Here is a 23379-nt window from a genome sequence, read left to right as displayed (position 1 = left end):
CCTAAACTGGGATGATAAAATTATAAATGTAAAGTAAAAGACCTTTTCTAATATCTGACTGGACTTATTAAGATCATAATAGTAGCTAATAATCAATAATATTTATCCAGTGTTTATTATATACTAGGCACCTTTTTAGATGCTTAACATATTTTATTTTAGCTGTTTTTCAGTTCATTTTCCTAACTGATGAGATAGGTATTGTTATATCCATTAGGCCTGTGAGGAGACCAAGCCTCAGATAACTTGTGTAAAGCTGTGCAGGCACAAAGTGGCAGCCAGGACGCCTCCAGTGATTCTCAGGGTTCTTGGGAAATGAAAGGACCATTCAGAGGAGAGGTTACATTGATGGAACATTTACAGTTTGGTTTTATAGATAGAATCAAAATGGCAGATCTTACACAAAATCCCTAAGGGGTGGAGGTCTGTGGCTGTAAGTTCTAGAGAGGGCCTCCACTGCCCTCTCCTGTTTACCCATTTTCCAGTAATGTCGTCTTTAACACGAGAAGTTTAGCAAAACCAGCTACAATGTTTGCCTAATGATAGTTTGTAGCCAGCTTTCTCCGGCAGTCTCAAACCAACCACAGTGATTCAGCCTGTTGAGGCCCCACCCATGCTGGCAAATTTTTCCCCTTGGATCTTGAAGTCTGTGGGGAGGGAGGGGGGAAAAAAGCCCTAAAAGGGTTTTTTTTCTACCTTTATGGAGATCTGAGTTATCACAGTCTGGGGTTCCTATTCTAGATGAGGTGAATCTGGGCCTCGTCACTGCTGCCTTCAAGTCCGGCCATTCCCAGAGTCTCTGCAGTGTTTCTCTGTCCTTATGGCCTTGGGAAAGGAATGCTCCCGGAAGTGCGCTCTCATCAAAAAGAAAAGAAAAGAAAAGAAAAAACGACATCTATGCTCACCAAACCACAGTGCCCCAGGCATATTGATTTTGTTTTCACTGGCATCCTGAGACATTCAAAAAGTTGTTAGATGAACAAGTAAATGCAGGGGCAAATCTAAAATTTGAGCGATCATAAGCACAGAATATTTTTTCTTTTTCATTATTTATTTATTTATTTGAGAAAGCGAGAGCGCGCCAATGCCCAAGCCCTTGAACTGGAGGGGGGAGGATGGGAGGGAAAGGGAGAGAGAGAATCTTAAGCAGTCTCCATGCCCAGCATGGAGCCCCGTGCAGGGCTCCATCTCATGACCCTGAGATCATGACCTGAGCCGAAATCAAGAGTTGGAGGCTTTATCAACTAAGCCACCCAGGTGCCCCTCCTTTTCTTTTTTAAGAATTATTTATTTATTGGACAGAGCACAATCAGAGGGAGTGGCAGGCAGAGGGAGAGGGACCCTGGTGCCCTTTCTTTTGTTTTTTAAAGATTTTATTTTTAATTAATCTCTACACCCAATGTGGGGCTTTAACTCACACTGAGGTCAAGAGACACATGTTCTACTGACTGAGCCAGCCAGGTGCCCTGATTCAGCTGAGCAAAAACCTCACTAAGTTAATATACCTTAGTAAGTGGGTGTAAGGAATGCAGATCAAGAATGGAGGAAGACACTCTCTCTGACAAATAAATAATTAAAAAAAAGGGGGGGGTGGCTTAGTCAGTTAAGCATCTGCCTTTGGCTCAGGTCATGATTCCAGGGTCCTTGGATCTGTCCCTTATCAGGCTCCCTGCTCAGTGGGGAGTCTGCTTCTCCCTCTGTCTGCTGCTCCCCCTGCTTGTGCGCAATCTCTGTCTCTCTCTCTCTCTCTCTCTCTCTGACAGATAATAAATAATTTTAAAGACTGGGGAAAGACTGAGAGAAGCCAGGAGGCAGGGCCTTGCAAATTGTGTAAAGGCTTTTAAATGTTAACGGAGCTCAGTGGGGAACTGCCAAAAGTTTGTGAACAGGGAGGTGACATGATCAGATTTTCCTTTTAGAAAATTCCCTTTGGCTTCTGCACAGACTCTGGGTTGGAGGAGGGAAGTCTAAGGCAGAGAGGGCAGTCAGGAGGCTGTGGCAGGATTCTGGGCAATGCCTGGTGGTGCTGACAGTGTAGGAGTGGGAGAGAGGGACAGATGAAAGAGAGAAGGAGAGTTCAGAAGCAGAAGGGACAGGGCTACACTGTTGATTGGATGCAGAGCCAGGAAGGGAGAAGAAGCCCGAAGATGACCTCCCACCAATGCATCTCTCCATTTCTATCTCAGCTAGGCTGCCACTCTTGTAAACTTCCAAGTGCCTTGTACTTTTCCCTTTTTTTTTTTAAAGATTTATTTATTATTTATTTTGAGAGAGTGAGAATGAGAGAGAGAGAGAGAGAGAGTACATGAGAGGGGGGAGGGTCAGAGGGAGAAGCAGACTCCCCGCCGAGCAGGGAGCCCGATGTGGGACTCGATCCCGGGACTCCAGGATCATGACCTGAGCTGAAGGCAGTCGCTTAACCAACTGAGCCACCCAGGCGCCCTGTACTTTTCCCTTTAACAATATGAGTTCTTTGTTCAAGGTCTGTCTTTTCTTTAGAATCTGAGCTCCATGATAGCAGGGACAGGGTTTGTCTCATTCACTAGTAGATATAGTGATTAGTGTAGTACCTGGTACAGAGTGGGAAATCTCTTTCTTTTTTGTTATGTTTTGGATGAGTGGATGAGGCCAGGCTTTCTTGCTTGGGCAACTTCTAGGTGATGCCATCCTTTGAGAAAGGGAGCAACTAGAGTAAGCAGGTGTAGTACTTCTATGATTATTAAAACAGCAACAAAAACCAGTAAGAAGATTTTCATTTTGGGGGAAAAAAAATAAGGAGATCCTTCCTGTTCTTGAAAAATTCTGACTCTAACTGGCAAGACAGTCAAACAGATAATTCTAATAATAAGAGGGCGTCCCCAATATGCTGTGGAAGCACTTGGGAGGGGCCCTCACCCAGGCTTTGGGTCAGAAAGGCTTCCTTTACTAGGTAATATCTAAGTCAAGTCCCAAGGGCAAGTTGGAGATAGTCAAGTCAGAGCTGAGTGGGAGGTGAAGAGCAATGACATTCCAGGCTAATGCTGCCACCCATGAAAAGTCCCGGAGGCAGCGGAGAGCATAGTGAGTTCACAAATAGGCTTCTTGTCATGGCTGGAGCACTAGGGTGTTGATTGAGGTTCAAGTTGGCTGTGTCTCCCCCCACCCATCCCTTTTATTTTTTTATTTTTTTTATTTTTTAAAGATTTTTATTTATTTACTTGAGAGAGAGAATGAGAAAGAGAGAGAGCACATGAGAGGGGGAGGGTCAGAGGGAGAAGCAGACTCCCTGCTGAGCAGGGAGCCCGATGCGGGACTTGATCCCGGGACTCCAGGATCATGACCTGAGCTGAAGGCAGTCGCCTAACCAACTGAGCCACCCAGGCGCCCCCACCCATCCCTTCTTAGGGTCAAAGCCTTCTTGTTGTAGCCATGATCATTCATGGTATCACTGTGAACTCTTAGCTCTCATGCCTAGAGAAAGTCTTACTTGTGCCTTTGAAATCACCTTCTTTCCTAGAGAAGGTTGGAGAAAGGATTATTGAAAAACTAGAAAAATAATTGAGGCCATAAATTGATATGTCACCCCCTGAATCGTAGAAGCTCAGCAAATAATCTGTCTGGGTTGAACCAGTTGTGAACAAAACACCAAGGCCTGCTGGTGTTGGTTGGGCCAAATGGATGGAGAAGTGAGTCTGGAGCCCAGGAGTCCTTGGGATCTCCCAGCGTCAGTGCATTTCAAGTGTCCTTTCTGCCATGGAGCTCATTTCAGTGTCTCTGACAGCACTATTTCTGGCTGGCCCATTTATTTTTGGTGTCCAGGGGAGTTGTTATTCGTTTTATTTTGGTTTTATGTAGTTCACAGTGCTCTAATGTGATGGTGACCATGACACTTGTTATTCTAGGATCGGGGGTGGTGTGGATGTGTATCTATGGTGGGGGAAGACAGCAGGAACATCGTCTGAATCCCTGTCCTTTATCCACATGATGCTCTTGCCAAAGATACGGTTTATTTATCAGCCTGATGTAGTAACTCTGTTGTTAGCTCTCTTGCCATTCGGTCAGTTATACCAAGAAAAGCCTGTTTAGGGGCGCCTGGGTGCCTCAATCGTTAAGCGTCTGCCTTCGGCTCAGGTCATGATTCCAGGTCCTGGGATCGAGCCCCACATCGGGCTCCCTGCTCGGCGGGAAGCCTGCTTCTCCCTCTCCCACTCCCACTGCTTGTGTTCCCTCTCTCGCTGTGTCTCTCTGTCAAATAAATAAATAAATCTTAAAAAAAAAAAAGGCTGTTTAGATAATGGGTCTCAGTATGCTTCTGAGTTTTAGGGGAGAAAATGGAATGATATTATTAATATTTTAGCATTTAAAAGACTTTGCAAACTTCAGGAATTAGGTTGAAATTTTAGAAACAGGGTTTGAGAAGAAAGATTTGGTTTTTGTGGAACCCAAAAGAAAAAAGAAAAAAAAGCCAGGTCTTTGTAGCATTTGCAGTCTGCTCTCTGAGGCAGGCATCAATAGTTAACTTCTGGTAGACTGGGCAGAAACCCCATGTGGAAGTGAAAGTGAAAGCTGATGAGTGGAAAACTAGGTTGATTGACTTTGATTGGCATTTTCCTTGTTAAAATGGTGTGCAAAAGTTATGCATGTTCTTCAGGATAGCCTAAGGAGTATGTTTTTCCTGTGTCAAAATACAGAGTGGATTATATGTTTTCTGTTTTATCTAAGGGTAATAACAAAACTTTAACTTGATAAGACATGGGAATCCATGAGTTTTTGATAGTGAGCGCTAGAGAGGATACTTCCTCAAGCCTTCATGTTAGGGCCCCATAATCTAAGAGGGATTAATATACATAACATTTAGAAATGGTCAGTTCTAAACCATTTGCTTTTAACTGAGTTGAAGTGAATTGAACTTTGAATCTCGATCATTAAAAATCCTTTGTATGGCGCCTGGGTATCTCAGTCGGTTAAGTGTCTGCCATGGAGACTCTCGGAGAATCTGAGCTCCCTGCTCAGCGGGGAGTCTACTTCTCCCTCTGCCCCTCCTCCCACTCATGCTCTGGCTCTCTCTCTCTCTCAAATAAATAAATAAATAAATCTTTAAAAAAATCCTTTGCAAAAGGCAAAGGACTGAGCAAATTACCTCTCTCAGCTTGGGTTTCTTTCTTCTTCTTTTTTAAGTAACAGCTTTATTGAAATTTAATTTGCACTCAATGAAATTCATCCTTTAAAGTGTACAATTCCACGATTTTAGTATATTCACTGAGTTGAGCAACAATTACCATTACCGGGCGCCTGGGTGGCTCAGTCGTTAAGCGTCTGCCTTCGGCTCAGGTCATGATCCCGGTGTCCTGGGATCGAGTCCCACATCGGGCTCCCTGCTCAGTGGGAAGCCTGCTTCTCCCTCTCCCACTCCCCCTGCTTGTGTTCCTGCTTTCGCTGTGTCTCTCTGTCAAATAAATAAATAAAATCTTTAAAAAAAAAAATTACCATTACCTAGTTAAACAACATTTTCATCTCCCCCCACAAAAAAAACCTCATACCTCTTAGCAGTCACTCCCCGTTCCGTCTCTCTCCAAGCCCTGGAAACCATTCATCCACACTCTGTCTCTGTGTATTTGCCTTTCTCAAACATTTCATATAAAGAATCATACAACGTGTGACTTTTTGTGCCTGGCTTCTTTCACATTAGTATAATGTTTTCAAGGTTCATTCATGTTGTACGAGGTATCACTATATCATTCCTTTTTATGGCTGAAAAATATTCCCTTGTATGGTTATACTCAACTCTATATCCATTCATGAGTTGATGGAGATTTGAGATGTTTCTATTTTTTTGGCTCTTACTAATAACGCTTTTATTAACATTCATATGCAAGACTTTGTGTGGACACATGCTTTCAATTTTCTGGTATATATAATGACGAGTAGAATTGCTGGGTCATATGGTAACTGTTTAACCTTTTGAGGTTCATCTTGAAAATGGGGAAAACTATGTTTTATATAAGTTCAGGTGGTCAGATCCTCCAGGGTCACGAGGAAGATTATTTACAGTGAGAGATACTTTTTTAAAAAATGCAGGGATGTGAGGTAGAAGTGGAAGTACTTTATCAGTCACCGGGACTCTCAAAGTCACAGGGGTTATCTAATGTCATGACTAAGACCCTGGTCAGTATACAATAGGGGTCAGACTGTTGGAAGCATTAGTCTGTGCTTCTCTACTTTCTCAACGAGCAAGGCAGCTAACTTCTTGATGTTTCACTGTCCTGGAGAGTAATGGAGATAAGAGTATCTAATCTGCTTACTTCTTCACAAGATAAAATGAAATAATATACATTGAAGTCCTTTGTACATTGTTAGATTCTATGCAGGTGATTGTCGTTGTGAAGACAGCATAATTACATCCAATTAATTTTGTAATTCAGTCTAAGTCATTCAAAACAGCCAGGAATTAAAACTTGTGTATTTCTTCAGCTTAGATTTTATCTGAAAAGCATAGGAATGCCCAGGCACAGAGATGTCTTACAAATAAAATATTTATATGTGAAAAAACCCATCCTTCACCTTCTCCCTGCCCCATCTCTTCCTGTCTACCCCTATCCTCCAACCCAAAACAAGTCAGGCTTCTGGATTGGATTTCACTGGATGTTATAAAATAGGAAATAGTCTCCAGTTATTTGTATGCCCCTCCCATAGGGCTGTCTTGGAAAATATGACAGAAAAGTTGTAGGTTAAATCATCTATTGGGGATCATCCTTGGGTCCCAGTCATCGTTGCTGCTTTTGTCTTGGAAATACGATGCCCTTCATGCTCATTACTCTCCTCCCTCACCTTCCTGTGAAGGCAGCCAGAGCCCTGTCAGAACAGGTCGACTCCCACCACCTTTTACGGCTCTACTATCAGAGAGCTAGTGGCATGTTCTGAGATTTCTTCAAAAAGTTATAGCTTTCTCACTAGTGCTACCTTTGGTAGTATTGTTTCTGTGAGAAAATATGCTTCATACCTGGAATTTCAGGATAAGTAAGGATCCTTAAAGTCCTCTAGAGCTCACTCCTAGCAGATGTGTGAAGACTTTTAAACAAAATCCCTGTAAATGGTCCTTTAGTTTCAGTTGTGTCCTTTTTGTGACAGGAAATATACTGTCCCTCATAATGTCAGTGGTCAGTAAATATTTGATGAATGAATGTATGGCTGGAGTGTAGTGTGGCAATGAGTTCATTACATCCAACTCTACTAGAGAATTTATCCTCCTGTCTAATTCAAAGCTGCCTCCCTGTACTTCCTAGTTTCATTCCTTTTGAAATAGTTTTTAAAAATTATAACCTATTTCACAAACAACAGGAATGTACAAAGGACAATAAAATACTTGTCCATGTACCTAATATCTAAAATTTTTTTTAAGATTCATTTACTTATTTTAGAGAGAGAAAGGGAGAGCGTGAGTGGGGGAAGGGGCAGAGAGAGTGGGGGAAGGAGCAGACTCCCCGCTGAGTGCAGAGCCCCATCTCACCACCATGAGATCATGACCTGAGTCGAAACCAAAAGTTGGAAGCTTAACTGACTGAGCCACCCAGGTGCGCCCCCCCTCATATCTAAATTTTAACAAACACTATTTTCACTTTGTTTGTCTCAGATTAAAAAACAAATATAATTGCAACCCTCTTAGCAGCCTACCCAGACCCCAGTCTCCTGGCTTAATATACTATTAAGTATCTTTCCCAAAGTTACACAATTAGGAAATAGCAGAGCTGGGATTTGAACCTGGATCTCTTTAGTTCAAAAGCTATTGCTCTTTCCATAACGTCATGCTATCCCACCTGGATAAATATGAGTAATAGTGATAATATTTAGTGCCTGTTTACAAATGGATAAAGTGTCCAGGATTACTGAAAACACTACTCCTGCTCCTCTGTTTACCATATTAAGTTACTTAAGAATAATTTTATTTTCATGAAATGTAGGTATGAATTATCATAGATATCAAGTTAACAGAGTTTAAGCTGCAGAAGTATTATATTTGAAAAGAATGTCAATGAAGATGATTTTTTAGTGGAGTGGACCTTTATTTTTAGGAGACAGATCGGTGAGACATTAATATGTTTTCAACCATTTCCATTATGAGAGCAATCTGGGGGGTCTGAGTATGATTAAGCAAATGTGAAGCTGAGTTGTTTTTAAAGGCCGACTTGCCAGTTGGTTATGTTAAAGTGGCATGACATACAACAACTGGCTTGTAATCCTCCTACTATTGTTAGCATTGATTGAGTCCTTATCAAAGTCTTATTTCCAGTGTGAACTAACACATTAAGAAACGATGGGAAGAAGAGATTAAAAAAAGAACAGGGGAGAGCCATTAATGTTTGGAAAAAAGTATTTTGAGAGAAGAGTGAAGATTTTTGATGTTCTGTGTAACAAAGGGAGAACAAAGACAGACGTGCTGTCGGTTGCTCAAGAACTTGCAGTGTCTCTTTATTTTCCCAGCAATGCAGAGTTTATAAAAACATACAGACCTGGGGCGCCTGGGTGGCTCAGATGGTTAAGCGTCTGCCTTCGGCTCAGGTCATGATCCCAGGGTTCTGGGATCGAGTCCCGCATTGGGCTCCCTGCTCCTTGGGAGCCTGCTTCTCCCTCTGCTTCTCTCTTTCTCTCTCTCCTCCTCTGTCTCTCATGACTAAAAAAAAAAAAAAAAAAAAAGTTTAAAAAAAAAACAAAACATACAGACCTGGGACCTGCCCACAAGAGGCTGGATAGAGTAGGTCTAGCGCGCAGCCCAGGTATGTGCACTTTTGTTTGTTAAGGCTACAAGATGCGAACAAGTAAAACAAAACAGAAAGAACAAACCAACCAACCAGTCTTCCTAGTAAGCAGCTCCTGGCCCTCCTCCGTTGCCCTTTTCTTCACCTGTGCAAATTGAGAGCCAGGATCTGCCTGGAGGAACAAATTCAGGCTCCTCACCCTGACTTAAACGGGGGTGCCTGGATGTGTCAGTTGGTTACGTGTCTGCCTTCGGCTTGGGTCACGATCCCAGAATGCTGGGATCGAGCCCCGGGTGAAGCCCCACGTCGGGCCCCACATCAGGCTCCCTGCTCAGTGGAGAGCCTGCTTCTTCTCCCTCTGCCTGCCACTCCCCCTGCTTGTGCTCTCTGTCAAATAAATATATAAAATCTTAAAAAAAAAAAAAGCTCTTTCAAAAATGGTTGTGTACTTCCCATCCTCTGTCTCCCCATTATGTGACATTATGGGCTCTTGTTTAATCCAGTTGGCCTTCTGTACTTTTGCTTCTGTTCTACCTGCCTGGATTGCCCTGTGTTCTCCCCGGAGCCTAGCCAAACCCGATTCATCCTTTCAGGAGAGCTAAAACGCCAGTTCTCTGTGGAACCTTCTCTGATAGTCTCTCTTTACTATTTTCTATAGTTTTACTATTTGTACAGTTCATCTTGTCCTTTGGCAGTAATGTGTCATTCCCCATTTGCTCAGAACCCTTATTCAAAGTTCAGATTCTGGGGCGCCTGGGTGGCTCAGATGGTTAAGCGTCTGCCTTCAGCTCAGGTCATGATCCCAGGGTCCTGGGATCGAGTCCCGCATCGGGCTCCCTGCTCTTTGGGAGCCTGCTTCTCCCTCTGCTTCTCTCTCTCTCTCTCTCTCTCCCTCTGTCTCTCATGAATAAATAAATAAAATCTTTAAAAAAAAATAAAAAAAAGTTCAGATTCTGTCTTGTATGTTGAAGTTAGTTAGAAAAGTTTATTTTAATTATAAAAATAACATTTTAGGGGTACCTGGGTGGCTCAGGCAGTTAAGCATCTGCCTTCAGCTCAGGTCATGATCTCAGGGTACTGGGAATGGAGCCCTCGAGTCAGGCTCCCTGCTCAGTGGGGAGGGAGCCTCCTTCTCCCTCTCCCTCTGCCTCTGCTCTGCCTACTTGTGCTCTCTATCTCTGTTAAATAAATAAACAAATAAATCTTTAAAAAAAATAACATTTTATAAGGAAGGATGCCTTTAGATAAATTCCTCATCCTGAAACACCTGTGTAATCTTGTATACAGATTGAGTTCTATTAGAATTAAATCCAGAGGGACCCCGGGGTGGTTCAGTAGGTTAAGCATCTTGGTTTCAGCTCAGGTCATGATCTCAGGATGGTGAGAGTGAGCCCAGGTTGTGGGGGTAGGGGGGATGGGGGGGTTGGGAGCACCCTCTCTCTCTCTCACTCAAATAAATAAATAAAACCTTTAAAAAAGAAAAAGAGTTAAATCCAGAGAGGTCAAAGTCAGCGGGTTAATTATTGATCAATTCTTTTTTTAAAGATTTTATTTATTTATTTTAGAGAGGGAGAGAGCACCAGCAGAGGGAGGGAGAAGGGCAAGCATACTCCACACTGAGCGCAAAGCTCAATCCCACATCTCTGAGATCAGGACCTGAGCCAAAATCGAGAGTTGGACACAACCAACTGAGCCACCCAGGTGCCCTTATTCATCATTTCTTTTGTTCAACAAATATTTATTGAGCACCTATTGTATCCCAAGCTCCATTCTTGGTATTAGTGATATAGCAGTGAACAAAATAGGAAAAAATCCTGCCTTTCATATGGGGTTCACATGCTAGTGGGCAGAGACAGATAAGAAACAAAATAAATAAGGAAATATAATATTTTAAATAATGAAAGTGTATGGATTAAAAAAAAACAATGAAGGGATTACTGGGGTGAGGTCTAGGGAGAGTTACACTTTTAAATAAGGTGGAAAGTGACATCTGATCAAAGACCTAACTAATGAAGGTGAGGAAGAGAATCTGCAGATATCTAGAGAAGGAGCATACCATACAGAAGGATCAACAAGCCCTAAAACCCCGAGGAGGGAAGGTGCTGGCTATTTTTGAGGGGGAGCAAAGGGAAGCGTGTGGCTGGAGCAAAGTGTGCAGGGAGAAAGTAGTAGGAAAAATAGAAAAGACAAGACGAGGAGCTGGGTTCTAGATTAGGGCCTTGGGCCTTAATGGGCTAATGAAATGACTTAGCATTTCACTCTAAACTTGATGGAAAACCAGTGGGGGTTTCCGGCAGAGGAGTAATCTGACGTATTTTAAAGGGTCCCTCTGGCTTCCGCGCTAAGAATACACTATAGGGGAGCAAGGGTGGGAGCAGGGAGACCAGTTATCGGGGCTAGTCCAGTAATTTAGGGGAGCATTCAATCATAGCATCTCGGGCTAGAGTGGCCAAGATACCAGTGCAGAGGTAGTGGATGGATTCTCTCTCTATAGAAAGTAGAAATAAAGGGCACCTGGGTAGCTCAGTTGGTTGTGACTGCCTTCAGCTCAGGTCATGATCTTGGAGTCCCAGGATCAAATCCCGCATTGGGCTCCCTGCTCGGCGGGGAGTCCGCTTCTGACCCTCCCCGCTCTCATGTGTTCTCTCTCTCTCTTTCTGTCTCTCTCAAGTAAATAAATAAAATCTTAAAAAAAAAAGAAAGTAGAAATAATGAGATTTACAGACAGATGAGATGATGTGTAGGAGAAAGAAGAGAAAAGAATAACTCAGAAGGTTTTGGCCCAAACAACTGCAAATACTGAGTTGTTACCAATTGAAACTGGATCCACTGGGGAAGGAACATGTGTGCTGGGAAAGCTCAAGAGTTCAGTTTCAGATGCCACAAGTATTCAAGTCTATATTCAAGTGGACATTTCTACTAGGAAGTTAGATACATATCAGAGTCAAGAGAAAGGGCTAGATAGGCATATAAACTTAGAAATTTTCCTGCAGTAACCATCCTAGCAAATGTAGTCTCTTTGGAGCTATTAAAACAAACTTTTCTATATTATTGGAAAATTGTGAGAATAATATAAGCAAGCTAGCCCCTATCTAACAAGTCAGATCAGCAAAAAGTGAAATATATATGGAATACTTACCTACTCACTGATTCCACAAATATTTAGGGATCGCTTCCTCAGTACTATGCAGTGAGTGTGCCAAGACACCAAATATGCCTTGTCGGCCCTCAGAACACTCCAGTGTGGGGGAGGTGATTGTAAGCCGGCTGTGACTCCACAGGGGGATGCCTGTCACTGGGGAGGGCTTCCTGGCTGTTGTGGGAGCTGAAGGAGGAGAGAAAGATGTGTGAGTCATTGACCCTTTCATTGGGCAGCTCACAGACTAGTTGGAGAGACATAAACACAGGAAAAGTTAAATAGCTCTAAGAGGTGTAAATAACTCCTCCAGACAACAGATAAGCCATGTCATGAGGCACTCGATGAACACTTGCAGAATGTTGATATTTGCCTGAGGAGTTCAAAAGAGGGAGACATCTTTCTGGCCTGGGGTAGCAGAGAAGGCTTTGTTTGGGTGGGAACGGAACTAGGGCTTGAAAAAAGACGGGGTGTTTCTTGAGGGGATGTGATAGTGTTTTCCTTATTCTGAGAGTGGTGAGATGCCTGTGAAGGATTTTAACTAAGGGAGATGTCAGGATAAGATTTGAGTTTTGAAAGTATTACTCTGCCTATAATATGGAGGACAGATGTCTGGAGTGAAGTCTGGCAGACATGATAGACTGTGGCAAAAGTCTTTGCTATGAGGTTTGCCTTGAGAATGGAACATTCAAGTTGAGCTATCTAGCAAAAAGCTGGGTATGTCAGGCTAGCTCTTGGGGGAGAGGGCTCAGGTGAAGGTTTGGGGTTGTTTGGGAGGCCACAGTGATAGCCCTAAAAGTGGATAAAATCTCGAGGGGCAAAGTATGGAGAGAAAAACATCAGAAGGGGGAAGAACTGACCATTGTTTAAGCACTCACCTTAAGGAGCTGGCAAAAAAACAAAAACAAACAAACAAAAAAAAACAGAAAAAGGGCCAGAGAGATAGAAAAGCAAGGTATCACTGGGCATAAGACGAATCGGGCATTTATGTACAGAAAGAAATACCTAGGTTGGGTAAGAATCCCTGCATTCATATGCAATTTTACATTCCATGAACTTTTATTAAGCTATCTTTTGTGCTAAAAGAATCTAAGTAGACATTGAAATCATGATTAAACACAAATCTGGAATCTGGCAGCCTGGTTCCCCTTGTGCAAAATGGTAGTAGGTAGGTAATAAGTAGATAATAAGTAGGTTATTTCCTCTAGGAGCTTAGACCAGAAAAGGGCCTTGAAAATCACCTACTTTCCAACCACTTCATTTTATAAATGAGGACACTTGGGCCTCTGGAGAAATGCATTTCCAAGGTCTTACAGCTATTTAGTAACAAATACAAGCTATTTTCAGACCAGAAAAGGATCTTCTGAGTTTTTATTTAGACTTCCCTCTTCCTTGCTCTCTCTAAGACTAAATGACACTCTTTAATTCCAAGAGCACAGATTTAATGAAAAGAGCTAAATAAATTTTGAATGTGTATATTTTTTTAGAAATGAGGAATATTTTGTCTTAAGTTACAGTTGATGGTAAGAAATGTGTTGCCCACATATAATCCAAATCTATTTGAGAGAATGCTCAGTTCTAATGATGACCTCCTGAGGCCACTTTATTCACTCAAACTTTTTCTATCTTTAAGGGCAGTGCAAGTCTCAGTGAAGCTTTTTTCTCATCTTTCCAGTAAGAATGAATCACTCTTTCTCCTGGGTTCCCATACATGCAGTGTTTTTCGAACTTCAGTATGAAACGTCTTAGTGGGTCATGAAATCAATTCAGCGGGTCACTCCCAGGAAGAAAAATAGAATAGAAAAACACCAGAGTACATGACACATAGTGATGGTAACATTACTTTGTGAAACTTTTCAGTTATGTCTGTCTGTGTAGGTGTGTGTGTGTACCGGACTGCAGTATAAAATGTAAAAAGTTTGAGTAACACAAGCTTGGAGGATTCTAGTGGAAAACACATCCCTCCATCTGTATAGCCACCAGCTCTTTGAGAGTTGGGACTATCTTCATCTTTGTATTTGTCATGCCCAACATACTACCCGGTGGATACCCAGAAGATGTTGGTTAGACTTATTATGAAGAATTAAGATAGAAGATTGAAGAACAGGTAGGTTAGGGAAGAAGTGAGTACTTGATTTAAGTATAAAGGTCTAGTTTCCTTTTACTTTGATGTTAATATTAATGCTTTTCAACCCGGTATTACTGGAACTAGGAACCTGTGTTTCATATCTGTGTTGTGGGATGGTCTCCTAGTCACCTTCAGTGTCCCGTGTGATGTGGTATAAATAATACTTCCTGCTAATGTTGCAGCTGTCATTCAAGGATCTTAAATTGCTTTGCGAGCGGGATCTGGTGATGAGTGCCTGGCTCCACTTGGCAGGTGCCAGAGTAAGAACCAGTGACTGGCTGAAATCTCTGGGCTCCAGACTGACGCCTCCTCTCCTCCCCTTTCCCCCTCAGCCCTCTCTTTCCCTCATCCCTTGGAGGAAGGAGCCTTTGACCCTGCCTCTCTGTGAGCTTGTCTAGCTGGTAATAGCTCGCAAAGATTTCCACGGAACTAGATTTACTCTTTCTTTGGGGGTGGCTCTGGTGTGTATGGGGGTGGGAGGCACATGGTGGTAAAGACTATTTATTTAACTGCTTCTGGACTTGAAAAGTCCAGGGAGCAAAACTGGGAAGAAACTGATTAGAGGTGAATTCTGGATCATCAAAGGAAATTGGAGAGCCTTCCCCTCCTGTTAATAGGTCTTTAAGATCTGCACCTGACAGAAAGGGGATATTTGACATGTGCTCTTTCCTATAGCAACCTATTTCTTGCTCCTGGCCACACTCCTTTGGTTTGTTTTTTGTTTGTTTGCTTATTTTTTTTTTTTTAAGTAAACTCTATCCCCAGTGTGGGGCTGGAACTCGGGATCCTGAGACCAAGAGTGGCAAGCTCTACCGACTGAGCCAGCCAGGCGCCCCCTCCCCTTTGTGTTTTATTGTGCAGATGGGCCACCAGAGACTTAAGTGCCCACTTACACACACAGCCCTTCATTTTCTTCTCTTTTGTGCAAGCCCACCAGCACCTTTAAGTATTCCCATTCCCCATTTCCTGGAAGCTTCTGGGGGGTCAGTTTTCTCTCTTTTCCAAGAAACTGTTAACTGCCTCTAGTTGGGCCTGCGAGGCTTGGGGAGGGTGACAGCCCGGTCCGGCTTGGAGTCGGGTTACACCACTTGTGTCTGAGTTCACACAGCATGTTCCTCTGTCAGGAATTCCGCAAATATCTCCCAGAGGTAAAAAAGGAAAGTGCGCTGCGCTCCAGCACCCAGAGCAGTGAGCCCAGTCCCAGGTCCCCGAGAGAGCGCCAGCCACTGGGGTCATGTCGCCATAGCCTCAGCAGTGTCCCAGCGGCTCGCTTCATGCCGCGGTGCAGCTGCACTATGTTCCTAGGGTGAGGGGGCGACTGGGCATGCTGCTCCCCATGGGTTGCCCACCATGTCTAATGGATATCGCACTCTGTCCCAGCATCTCAATGACCTGAAGAAGGAGAACTTCAGCCTCAAGCTGCGCATCTACTTCCTGGAGGAGCGCATGCAGCAGAAGTATGAGGCCAGCCGGGATGACATCTACAAGCGAGTGAGTGCAGGAGCCGTGCGCTCCAGCCCTGGGCAGGGGGCTACTGGCCCACCCACCGATATCCAGGCTCTTCCTACCTCTGGCGGTGCTAACTAGGGAGGGAGGCGGGTTCCACGCCAGGTCTGGCCACCTGAATGCGGGGGTGACCTTGGACCAGCTCATTTCACCTCTTTTGTGACTGTTTTGTACTTTCCTTATGTGTAAAGAGACAGAGCTGGATTAAATCAGAATTTGCTCTGCCGTGGAACTGTTCAGAAGGTTCACCTTTGGGAGCTGGTTTACAATGTAGATTCCCTGCCTTACCCCCGGGGGATTCTGACTTAGTAATGCAAGGGAAGGGGGTCTTAAAATTTGCATTTTTTTAAAGTTTATTTTTTTTTTTAGTCATTTCTACACCCAACATGGGGCTGGAACTCAGGACCCCAGGAAGCGCTTGCTCTTATGACTGAGTCAGCCAACGTGCTCACTGGAAGTTTGCATTTTTTAAAAGCTGCCAAGGTGACTCTGAAGCAGGTTGTTTCCAGGACATATGTTCAGCTAGAGAAGGGCCCCTTCTAGCTCTGGCTCGGTGGCGGCAGAGAATGAGCCTATGGAGGAAGAAGCAGGGGCTAAGCGCAGTTCTGTTCCCTGAGAAATTTGTGTTTGTCCTTGAAGATGATAATGCAGATAACATTTAAAAGATCGAATCTTAGGGGTTTTCAGGCTTAGGACTAGTTCACCTAAGAATAAGAAAAGGGTGCTGTTGGCCTCAGGGGTGGGAGGGGGCGGACGCTTCTCTGAGAGGGAGGCGGGTCTGGGTTGATGGGTGAGTGATTGGGGTGGGGAAGGAAGAGGGAGGGGGCTGGCTGAGGGGAGGGTGAGACGAGACAGCACCTTGGTTGGTAAGAGGACACAAGGCTTTTGGATGAAGCTTCCTAATTGGTTACCACAATGTTGGCTTCCTCAGCCTTCTTAGTGTCTGGACAAGCTCTAAAGTGGCCTGAGTGACCTGGAGCTGGTCGCCTCTGATTTTTTCTGAGCTTCTAAATCTCTAGCTGTTTACACCAGAAGACTATACAATATATTATCATTGTCTATGTGTGTCCTGTCCTGTCGAGAAGAAGGTTGGGAAGCTTTTGCAGGCTGCCAGATAATATGTTGGATCAGAGGAATAACCGGTGTCTTTGAAACCCAAACAGTTATTTGGTAAATTCAACTAATGTGGGCAGCTACATCTGGGGGATTTAGCCCTGTTTTCTGTCTTTCTTGGATTTCCATGTTTTAACCTGAATCTTCCTGAAATTGGTCCAGACTGACCTTCAATTTCTTACGTGGCTATAGAGTGAACATGCCTGAATGGAGTTGCCAGGGGTCAAGGTCAAGGAAGATATTATCAAGTGGCGATTGGTAATGCAGAGAGATGGAGAGGCGGGGAGGGTGAATGGCAGTCTTTGCCTCGGGGTAGAAATAGTGAATGAATTTCTGCCGTGTGCAGAGGGAGGAGCATTTTTCATTAGCTGTCTCCAAAGCAAGGCAGAAGGAAGGGGCAATGTCTTGGATTATTTAAGGGAAAGGAATTTTTTTTTTTTTTTTTAGCTTGAATCAACTGACTGCTTGAATCATTTGGTCTCCCCCTCTGCTCTGCACTGGCTAACAAGACTGTCCTCAGGGAACATTTTGGGTGGGGTGTGGGAGGGCACCATTACACTCCTAGAGAAGTGTGATTAAGAAGATTCTTTAAAAAATAAAAAAAGATTCTAGAGGGGCAGGGTGGGGAGAGTCACAGGACATTGTCATATGCCAAGGTTGCTAACCCTTTTATTAGCCCAGTATTGCCACTAAGTGCTATCTCTTCCTGGCCTTAAGTCCAGAGTCATCGGGCACCCACTGGCATTCTGTGATTTAAGGAATCGCAAACTACTGTGTCCCCTCCTTTCCCTTCTTACCAAATCTTTGTTCAATCCATCTGTCATATTACTCATCCCATTTGGCTGTGATTATTTGGGAAGCACTGAAGGTTTAAAATGCTCTTCTTATTTGGGAAGAAAAACACATAAAGCCATTATCAATCATTAATATCATGGTTGAAATTAGTTTATCACACTATGCAGTGATGAGGGCTTGATAGAGAAACAAGGGCAGTTCCATTTTGATGGAAGGACAAGGGATCAGAAAACCACCCCAGCCAGGGAGCCCTGGACAACCAGGGGACCTAGGCAAGTTACTTAACCTTTCTGAGTCTATGTCAGCCCCTGTAGAATTGGCATGAAGAATACTGCACAACTCCATAGGCACTGAAGATTGTTGAGCGTGTGAATAAATAGCAGCCCTAAAGATGAAACGAGAAGACTTTGATCACAGCACTTTGTAAACTTCATAGCTTCCTATGTATATGAGGGGGTAGTAGTTATAGGTTTACCAGTAATAATAGTTACTATGAGATTTTAAAATGGGAAAGAGGCTCTTTTAATCTCACCTGCAGGCATTCCCATGAACATGCCTCGCGTTCCACAAGGTTAGGACAATGAATGAGTAGCAGTGTGGGTGAAGAGACACCTAGGGATGACATGCAGTGCATCACATGGTAAGTCAGGTGGTTCAGATGGGAATTTAGAGCCCTGTTCTGTGACCACACTTAGCTTGATTTTTCTTTAGCGTTGGAAGGACGCTTCTTTAAATATAGTAAAAACCATTAAATCACACCCAGCTAAGTCAGAATCCACACTAATTTGGGTGCTGGATGCATGATTCTTTTAAATAAAACCAATGTTTGTGAAACATACCTAAGTCTCTTGTGAATAGTAATTATTTTATCATTCTATGTATTTTTGCTACAGCAGATTTTTGTTAAGATATTTGCACTAAAGAATGGAATATTACTGTCTTAGAGACAATCAAGCATTTCGCCATGACTGTAGGCAAGGGAAATATAGGAAAGTTTAGGAGAAACGGACTGGAGAGAGGGTTCAGTCTTTCTCCCACCAAGTGGCAAGTCCTCAGTTAGGTAGTTGAGTGAGGGAGAGACTAAAATACATATAGTCCTTAGTTGTAATGGCAGCTATAAGGATGTTTAATTGTATGAGAAGGTGTAAGAGTTAGAGAATTACATAAAAACCCAGAAGAATCAACTTCAAAGCAAGTAAATTAAAGGAGTTAAGGGTTTCTCTCTTTAGAGCTGTTCAGAGAATTTAGAAATAACCTTAAAACTCATGCTAGCTATGGATTAATAAAGTAGTATTAAATTATACATAAAAATTGGTTCTGTGAGACTGGAGGCGTTTCTGTTGAGTGTTTATCTTTTTGAACTTCAACTTCTGTAAGCAATTTAAAAAGAAACAGGACAGGAAGAGGCTGCTTACCTTCTGCACAAGGGAACTGGGGCATATTCAGGTACCACTGCCCCCTGTTGGTAGCAAATATTAATTGTAGGTTCAGCTTTTGTGGGAAGACTGTTCTGAAGATCTGAAGCAGGGAAGGGAGAAACCACTGTAATACATATAGCTCCTGATTCTGGAACAAGGTTAAGTGAGAAAATGCTGTAAGTGTTCCACAGCTGAGTATGGCCCACTCCTAGGGAGACTGGCTTGTGAGCATTTCTGGGCTGCAGCTGCTCTGGTAAATAATTTCTGGGTGGCAACTTGGCTGACTTCCTGGTTGTTGTTGATTATCTAATCCTGCATCTTCTCATGATCACTGAGTGCGCTGCCACTGGAAATATGCCCAACCCTGGAATTTATGAAATCCACTGCTGTGTGGTAAACATCCAGTCCCCAAAGAGCACATAAAACCACTATCAACTGTATTTTTGCCCCATGATGACTACTTGTTAAACTTGTGTGAAGTTAGTATTACCCAAAGTTGCTTTATTTTTTTAAATATTTATTTATTTTATTTGAGAGAGAGAGAGAGAGATCATGACCTGAATGGAAACCAAGAGTTGAACACTTAACCAACCGAGCCACCCAGGCGCCCCCTTGCACCCACCCCCCGCCCCCCCGCCCCGGCCCCAACAAGGTTGCCTTAAAAAAATTTAAGGCTCCCTTTTAAGAATGTAATTTAAAATCTGACAGGGCCAGATCCAATAACAAAACCATCAGGAAAAACTGAATGTCGTCCTCCTGGACCAGGTAGAGTCACTGTTTAAGTATGACATTATTATTTTTTTTTAAAGATTTTATTTATTTATTTGAGAGAAAGAATGAGAGAGAGAGAGAGAGAGCATGAGAGGGGGGAGGGTCAGAGGGAGAAGCAGACTCCCTGCTGAGCAGGGAGCCCGATGCGGGACTCCTGAGCCTAAGGCAGTCGCTTAACCAACTGAGCCACCCAGGCGCCCAAAGTATGACATTATTGATACTAGAAGGTTAAAGTCATTTTGGCCTTTATTTAGATAGGAGTTGAAAGAGTTGTATTTCATTATATATCGGCCTCTTAAACCTCCTGACTTCTCTGAGCTGTGCTTTCTCATCTTTGAGATTGGATGATATTTCTCCTGAGCAAACTTGGAAGTTTATTTATTTATTTTTTAACTTTGAAGTTTATACATAGCGTACTTCTGTTGCAGGTTTTAAAAATCATGATAAACAGCCTATTGAGTTTACTTGCCTCCTAAATTTTCATCATTTCTACTATTCTGTGATCACTGGGCATAATAGTTAAGAGCTAAACCCAACAGACCTGAGAAGGAATCTTGGTTCTACTACTTGCTACCTGTGTTAATTTGGGAAAATACTATAATGTCTCTGAGCTGAAGTGGGTGTTGTAATAGCACCTATCTTATAGGATCTGAGGGAGGATTAAATGAGCCAATTAGTTGAAATCAGCACAATGCCTATCATACAGTAAGCCCTCAAGAAATATTTGCCATTATTGTGACAAATTGAGAGATGACAAAATTGCCCGGATAAGTCCAATTATTGGATAAGTCCAATCATTTTTTATTTTAAGTCAGTTTTTTTTCCTCAATAGTGGATTTGGGACCATTTGTCCTATTTGTCTTAATTCTCCATTTTAGTTTGCCCGTAAATAACATAATATAATCCAAGTGTCCATATTGCAGCAAATTTACTGTCACCCTCAAGTACAAATATTCCTTCAAAGAGAATGAATAGGAAAGGTTGGGTCTGTTAAATTTCTGTTTTGTTTTTTAAAGAAAATATTGGAGTCTGATGTGGGGCTCGACCTCACCACCCCGAATCACAACCTGAGCCCAAACCAAGAGTTGGATGCCTAACTGACTGCACCACCCAGGCCCCCCTTATTTTTTTGCTTTTAAGAACTATCTTTTTTTTTTAGTTGAATATAGGAACTCCATTGGGCTATACAATTTAGGAACTTTGACTTGAAGCAACGGAAAGCTATTAGAGAAAGACTACTATCTTTGAGGGATGGCAAAATGTAGGTAGACAACTTTGGGATTCAATCAGAAGACCTGAATTCTGAATATTCCTTGCTACGTGTCTGTCCTTGGCCAAGTCCATAACTTCTTTGAGCCTCTGTTTCCTAAAATAGAGGTGCAAATTCCTGCCCTGCCCTCCTTCCCATATGCAAACCTGTTTTAATGTGTTAGGTGTTAAATCAACATAAAGGATTGTTACTATCCTGCATACCTGGAGACACCTACTAGAGCTCGGTTGCACCTTCTCGGGTTATTGCCTAAAGGGATGGTGCAGTTGCTGTGACACAGTGAATGGTTTTCTTCTTATATTTAACAGAGTTGACTCTTGTTTTCTTTTTACAGTTTAGTAAACCTTTAAACCCTTGTTTAGTTAGCTGCTAAGGTTTTTATCTCCCTCTATGTTTTACTTATGTGAAGTCTAAGAAATGTGCATAGTAGGGAAGGGAGAAATATATAAGTAGAGAGAAGAGAAATCAGGACAACTTTGGCCAAACTATTTTTAAAGAGTTCTCTGGAAGCCTGGTGTGAATGTAGCCTGTGTCTGCGCACGCTGTGTGTGTGATTCCTCGTTCTCAGCTTTCTGAGGTCTGTAAGGCATGCTTGTCCATTTCCTCTTCTTTTTGGGAGTAGAAGTAGGAAGAAAGGAGGGAGACTCTGTCATTAAATAGTTGTAACTGGTATTTGTGTTCTTGGTTTAAAAAGTGTTTAATCTTCACAGCTATTAGGGTGACTGCTATAAAAACAAAACAAAGAAATAAAAAACTGGAAAATAACATGTTGGCCAGCTGGCTGTGGAAAATGGCATGATGATTCTCGAAAAAAATTAAACATAGAATTATTATATGATCCAGCATGTCCACTTCTAGGTATATACCTGAAAGAATATACCTGAAAGAAGAGAAAGCAGGGACCCAAACATATTTGTACACCCATGTTCATAGCAACATTATTCACCGTAGCCAAAGGGTAGAAGCAGCCTGAATTATCCATCGATAGATGGATAAAATGTGGTACACACACGCAATGGAATGTTGTTCAGCCTGAAAAAGGAAGGAACTTCTGACACCTATTATATCATGGATGAACTTTGAGGACATTATGTGAAGTAAAATAAACCAGTCACCAAAGAACAACTTTTATATGGTTCCACTTAAATGAGGTACCTAGAATAGTCTAATTCATAGAGACAAAGAGTAGAATGGTGGTGGCCAGGGGCAGGGGGAGGGTGTGGAAGGGGAACTTTTTGTTTGTTTGTTTGTGTGTTTATTTTTTTAAAAGATTTTATTTATTTATTTGTCAGGGAAAGAGAGCACAAGTAGGGGGAGTGGCAGGCAGAGGGACAAGCGGGCTCCCTGCTCAGCAGGGAGCCCTGCGGGGCTCCATTCACAGACTGAGGCACTCAGGCGTCCTGGGGAGTTATTGTTTAGTGGGTACAGTCAGTTGCGGAAAAGGTTCTGGAGATGGATGGTTGCACAACAATATGAATGTATTTAATATCACTGAACTGTATGCTTAAAAATGGTTAAAATGGTAAATTTTATGTTTTTTATATTTTACTACAATAAAAAAAATTTTAAGCAACTTTCCCATAACTGTTACAGTTACTTTAAAATATTGTGGAAGCTTTGACCAAAAGCAACTTATTTTCTGTTTTTGCTTAACACAACGTTTCTCATTTTTATTTTTTTTTTTTTAAAGATTTTATTTATTTATTTCACAGAGAGATAGCGGGAGCGGGAACACAAGCAGGGGGAGTGGGAGAGGGAGAAGCAGGCTTCCCGCGGAGCAGGGAGCCCGATGCGGGGCTCCATCCCAGGACCCCGGGATCATGACCTGAGCTGAAGGCAGACGCTTAGGGACTGAGCCACCCAGGCGCCCCACGTTTCTCATTTTTAAAATTTTACTTATGTATTTGAGAGAGAGAGAGTGCATGTGTGAGAGAGGGAAGGGAGAGGAAGAGGGAAAGAATCCCAAGCAGACTCTGTGCTCAGTGTGGAGCCCAACAAGGGGCTTGATGTCAAGACCTTGACATGAGGACCTGAACCGAAACCAAGAGTCTGACGCCCAACCAACTGAGCCACCCAGGTGCCCCCAATTTTCTCATTTTTAAGAGCTTTTCATTAGAAGTCCTAATACTTGCCTGTTGGGAAAAAGAAAATTTTTTTCTTTGAATATTTAAGACCTTTTCTTCCAATCACCAGAAAATAAATCTAAAACTAAATTCTGGAGTCTAATTTAATTCTAATCCATTTCTAATCATCTCCTTAACTATGTCTACAAAATTTATATTTCTACATAAGCTTATTATAAAGCAATTTCCTCTTCCTATTGGTTATGTACATCTAAGTTTACACACTGATAGAAATAGCATGATATAGTTGAAAGAATAGGCATTCTAAATTCCTATCTCAAATGTTTCCCTTGTTTGCCTTATCACCGTGGCCATTCAATTACTCAGGTTTGCACACATGCATTCATTCATTCATTCATTCAAACATCTATTGACTATCTACTATAT

The 23379-nt window shown here is 42.5% G+C and overlaps 1 protein-coding gene across 2 annotated transcripts in view; it reads left to right on the top strand.

Annotated features, from left to right (window-relative positions):
- PDE4DIP (phosphodiesterase 4D interacting protein) overlaps positions 1–23379 on the top strand; it is a 213345-nt gene that overhangs the window by 60433 nt on the left and 129533 nt on the right. Inside the window, exons 1-2 of one of the 2 annotated variants that reach the window (XM_028101960.1) lie at positions 15106–15144; positions 15377–15487. In XM_028101960.1, coding sequence (XP_027957761.1) covers positions 15106–15144; positions 15377–15487 — 150 coding nt within the window. Of the gene's footprint in view, positions 1–15105; positions 15145–15376; positions 15488–23379 lie in introns of those variants that run through there. The other variant, XM_088022313.1, reaches the window with a different exon arrangement.

The sequence above is a fragment of the Eumetopias jubatus genome, unplaced genomic scaffold (assembly GCF_037043125.1).
Source record: "Eumetopias jubatus isolate StellerSeaLion01/CBP00866 unplaced genomic scaffold, mEumJub1_p1.0 scaffold_4, whole genome shotgun sequence".
Classification (NCBI taxonomy): Eukaryota; Metazoa; Chordata; class Mammalia; order Carnivora; family Otariidae; genus Eumetopias; species Eumetopias jubatus.
The sequence above is the reverse complement of the archived record's forward strand: the minus strand, read 5'-3'. Positions and strand labels throughout refer to the sequence as shown.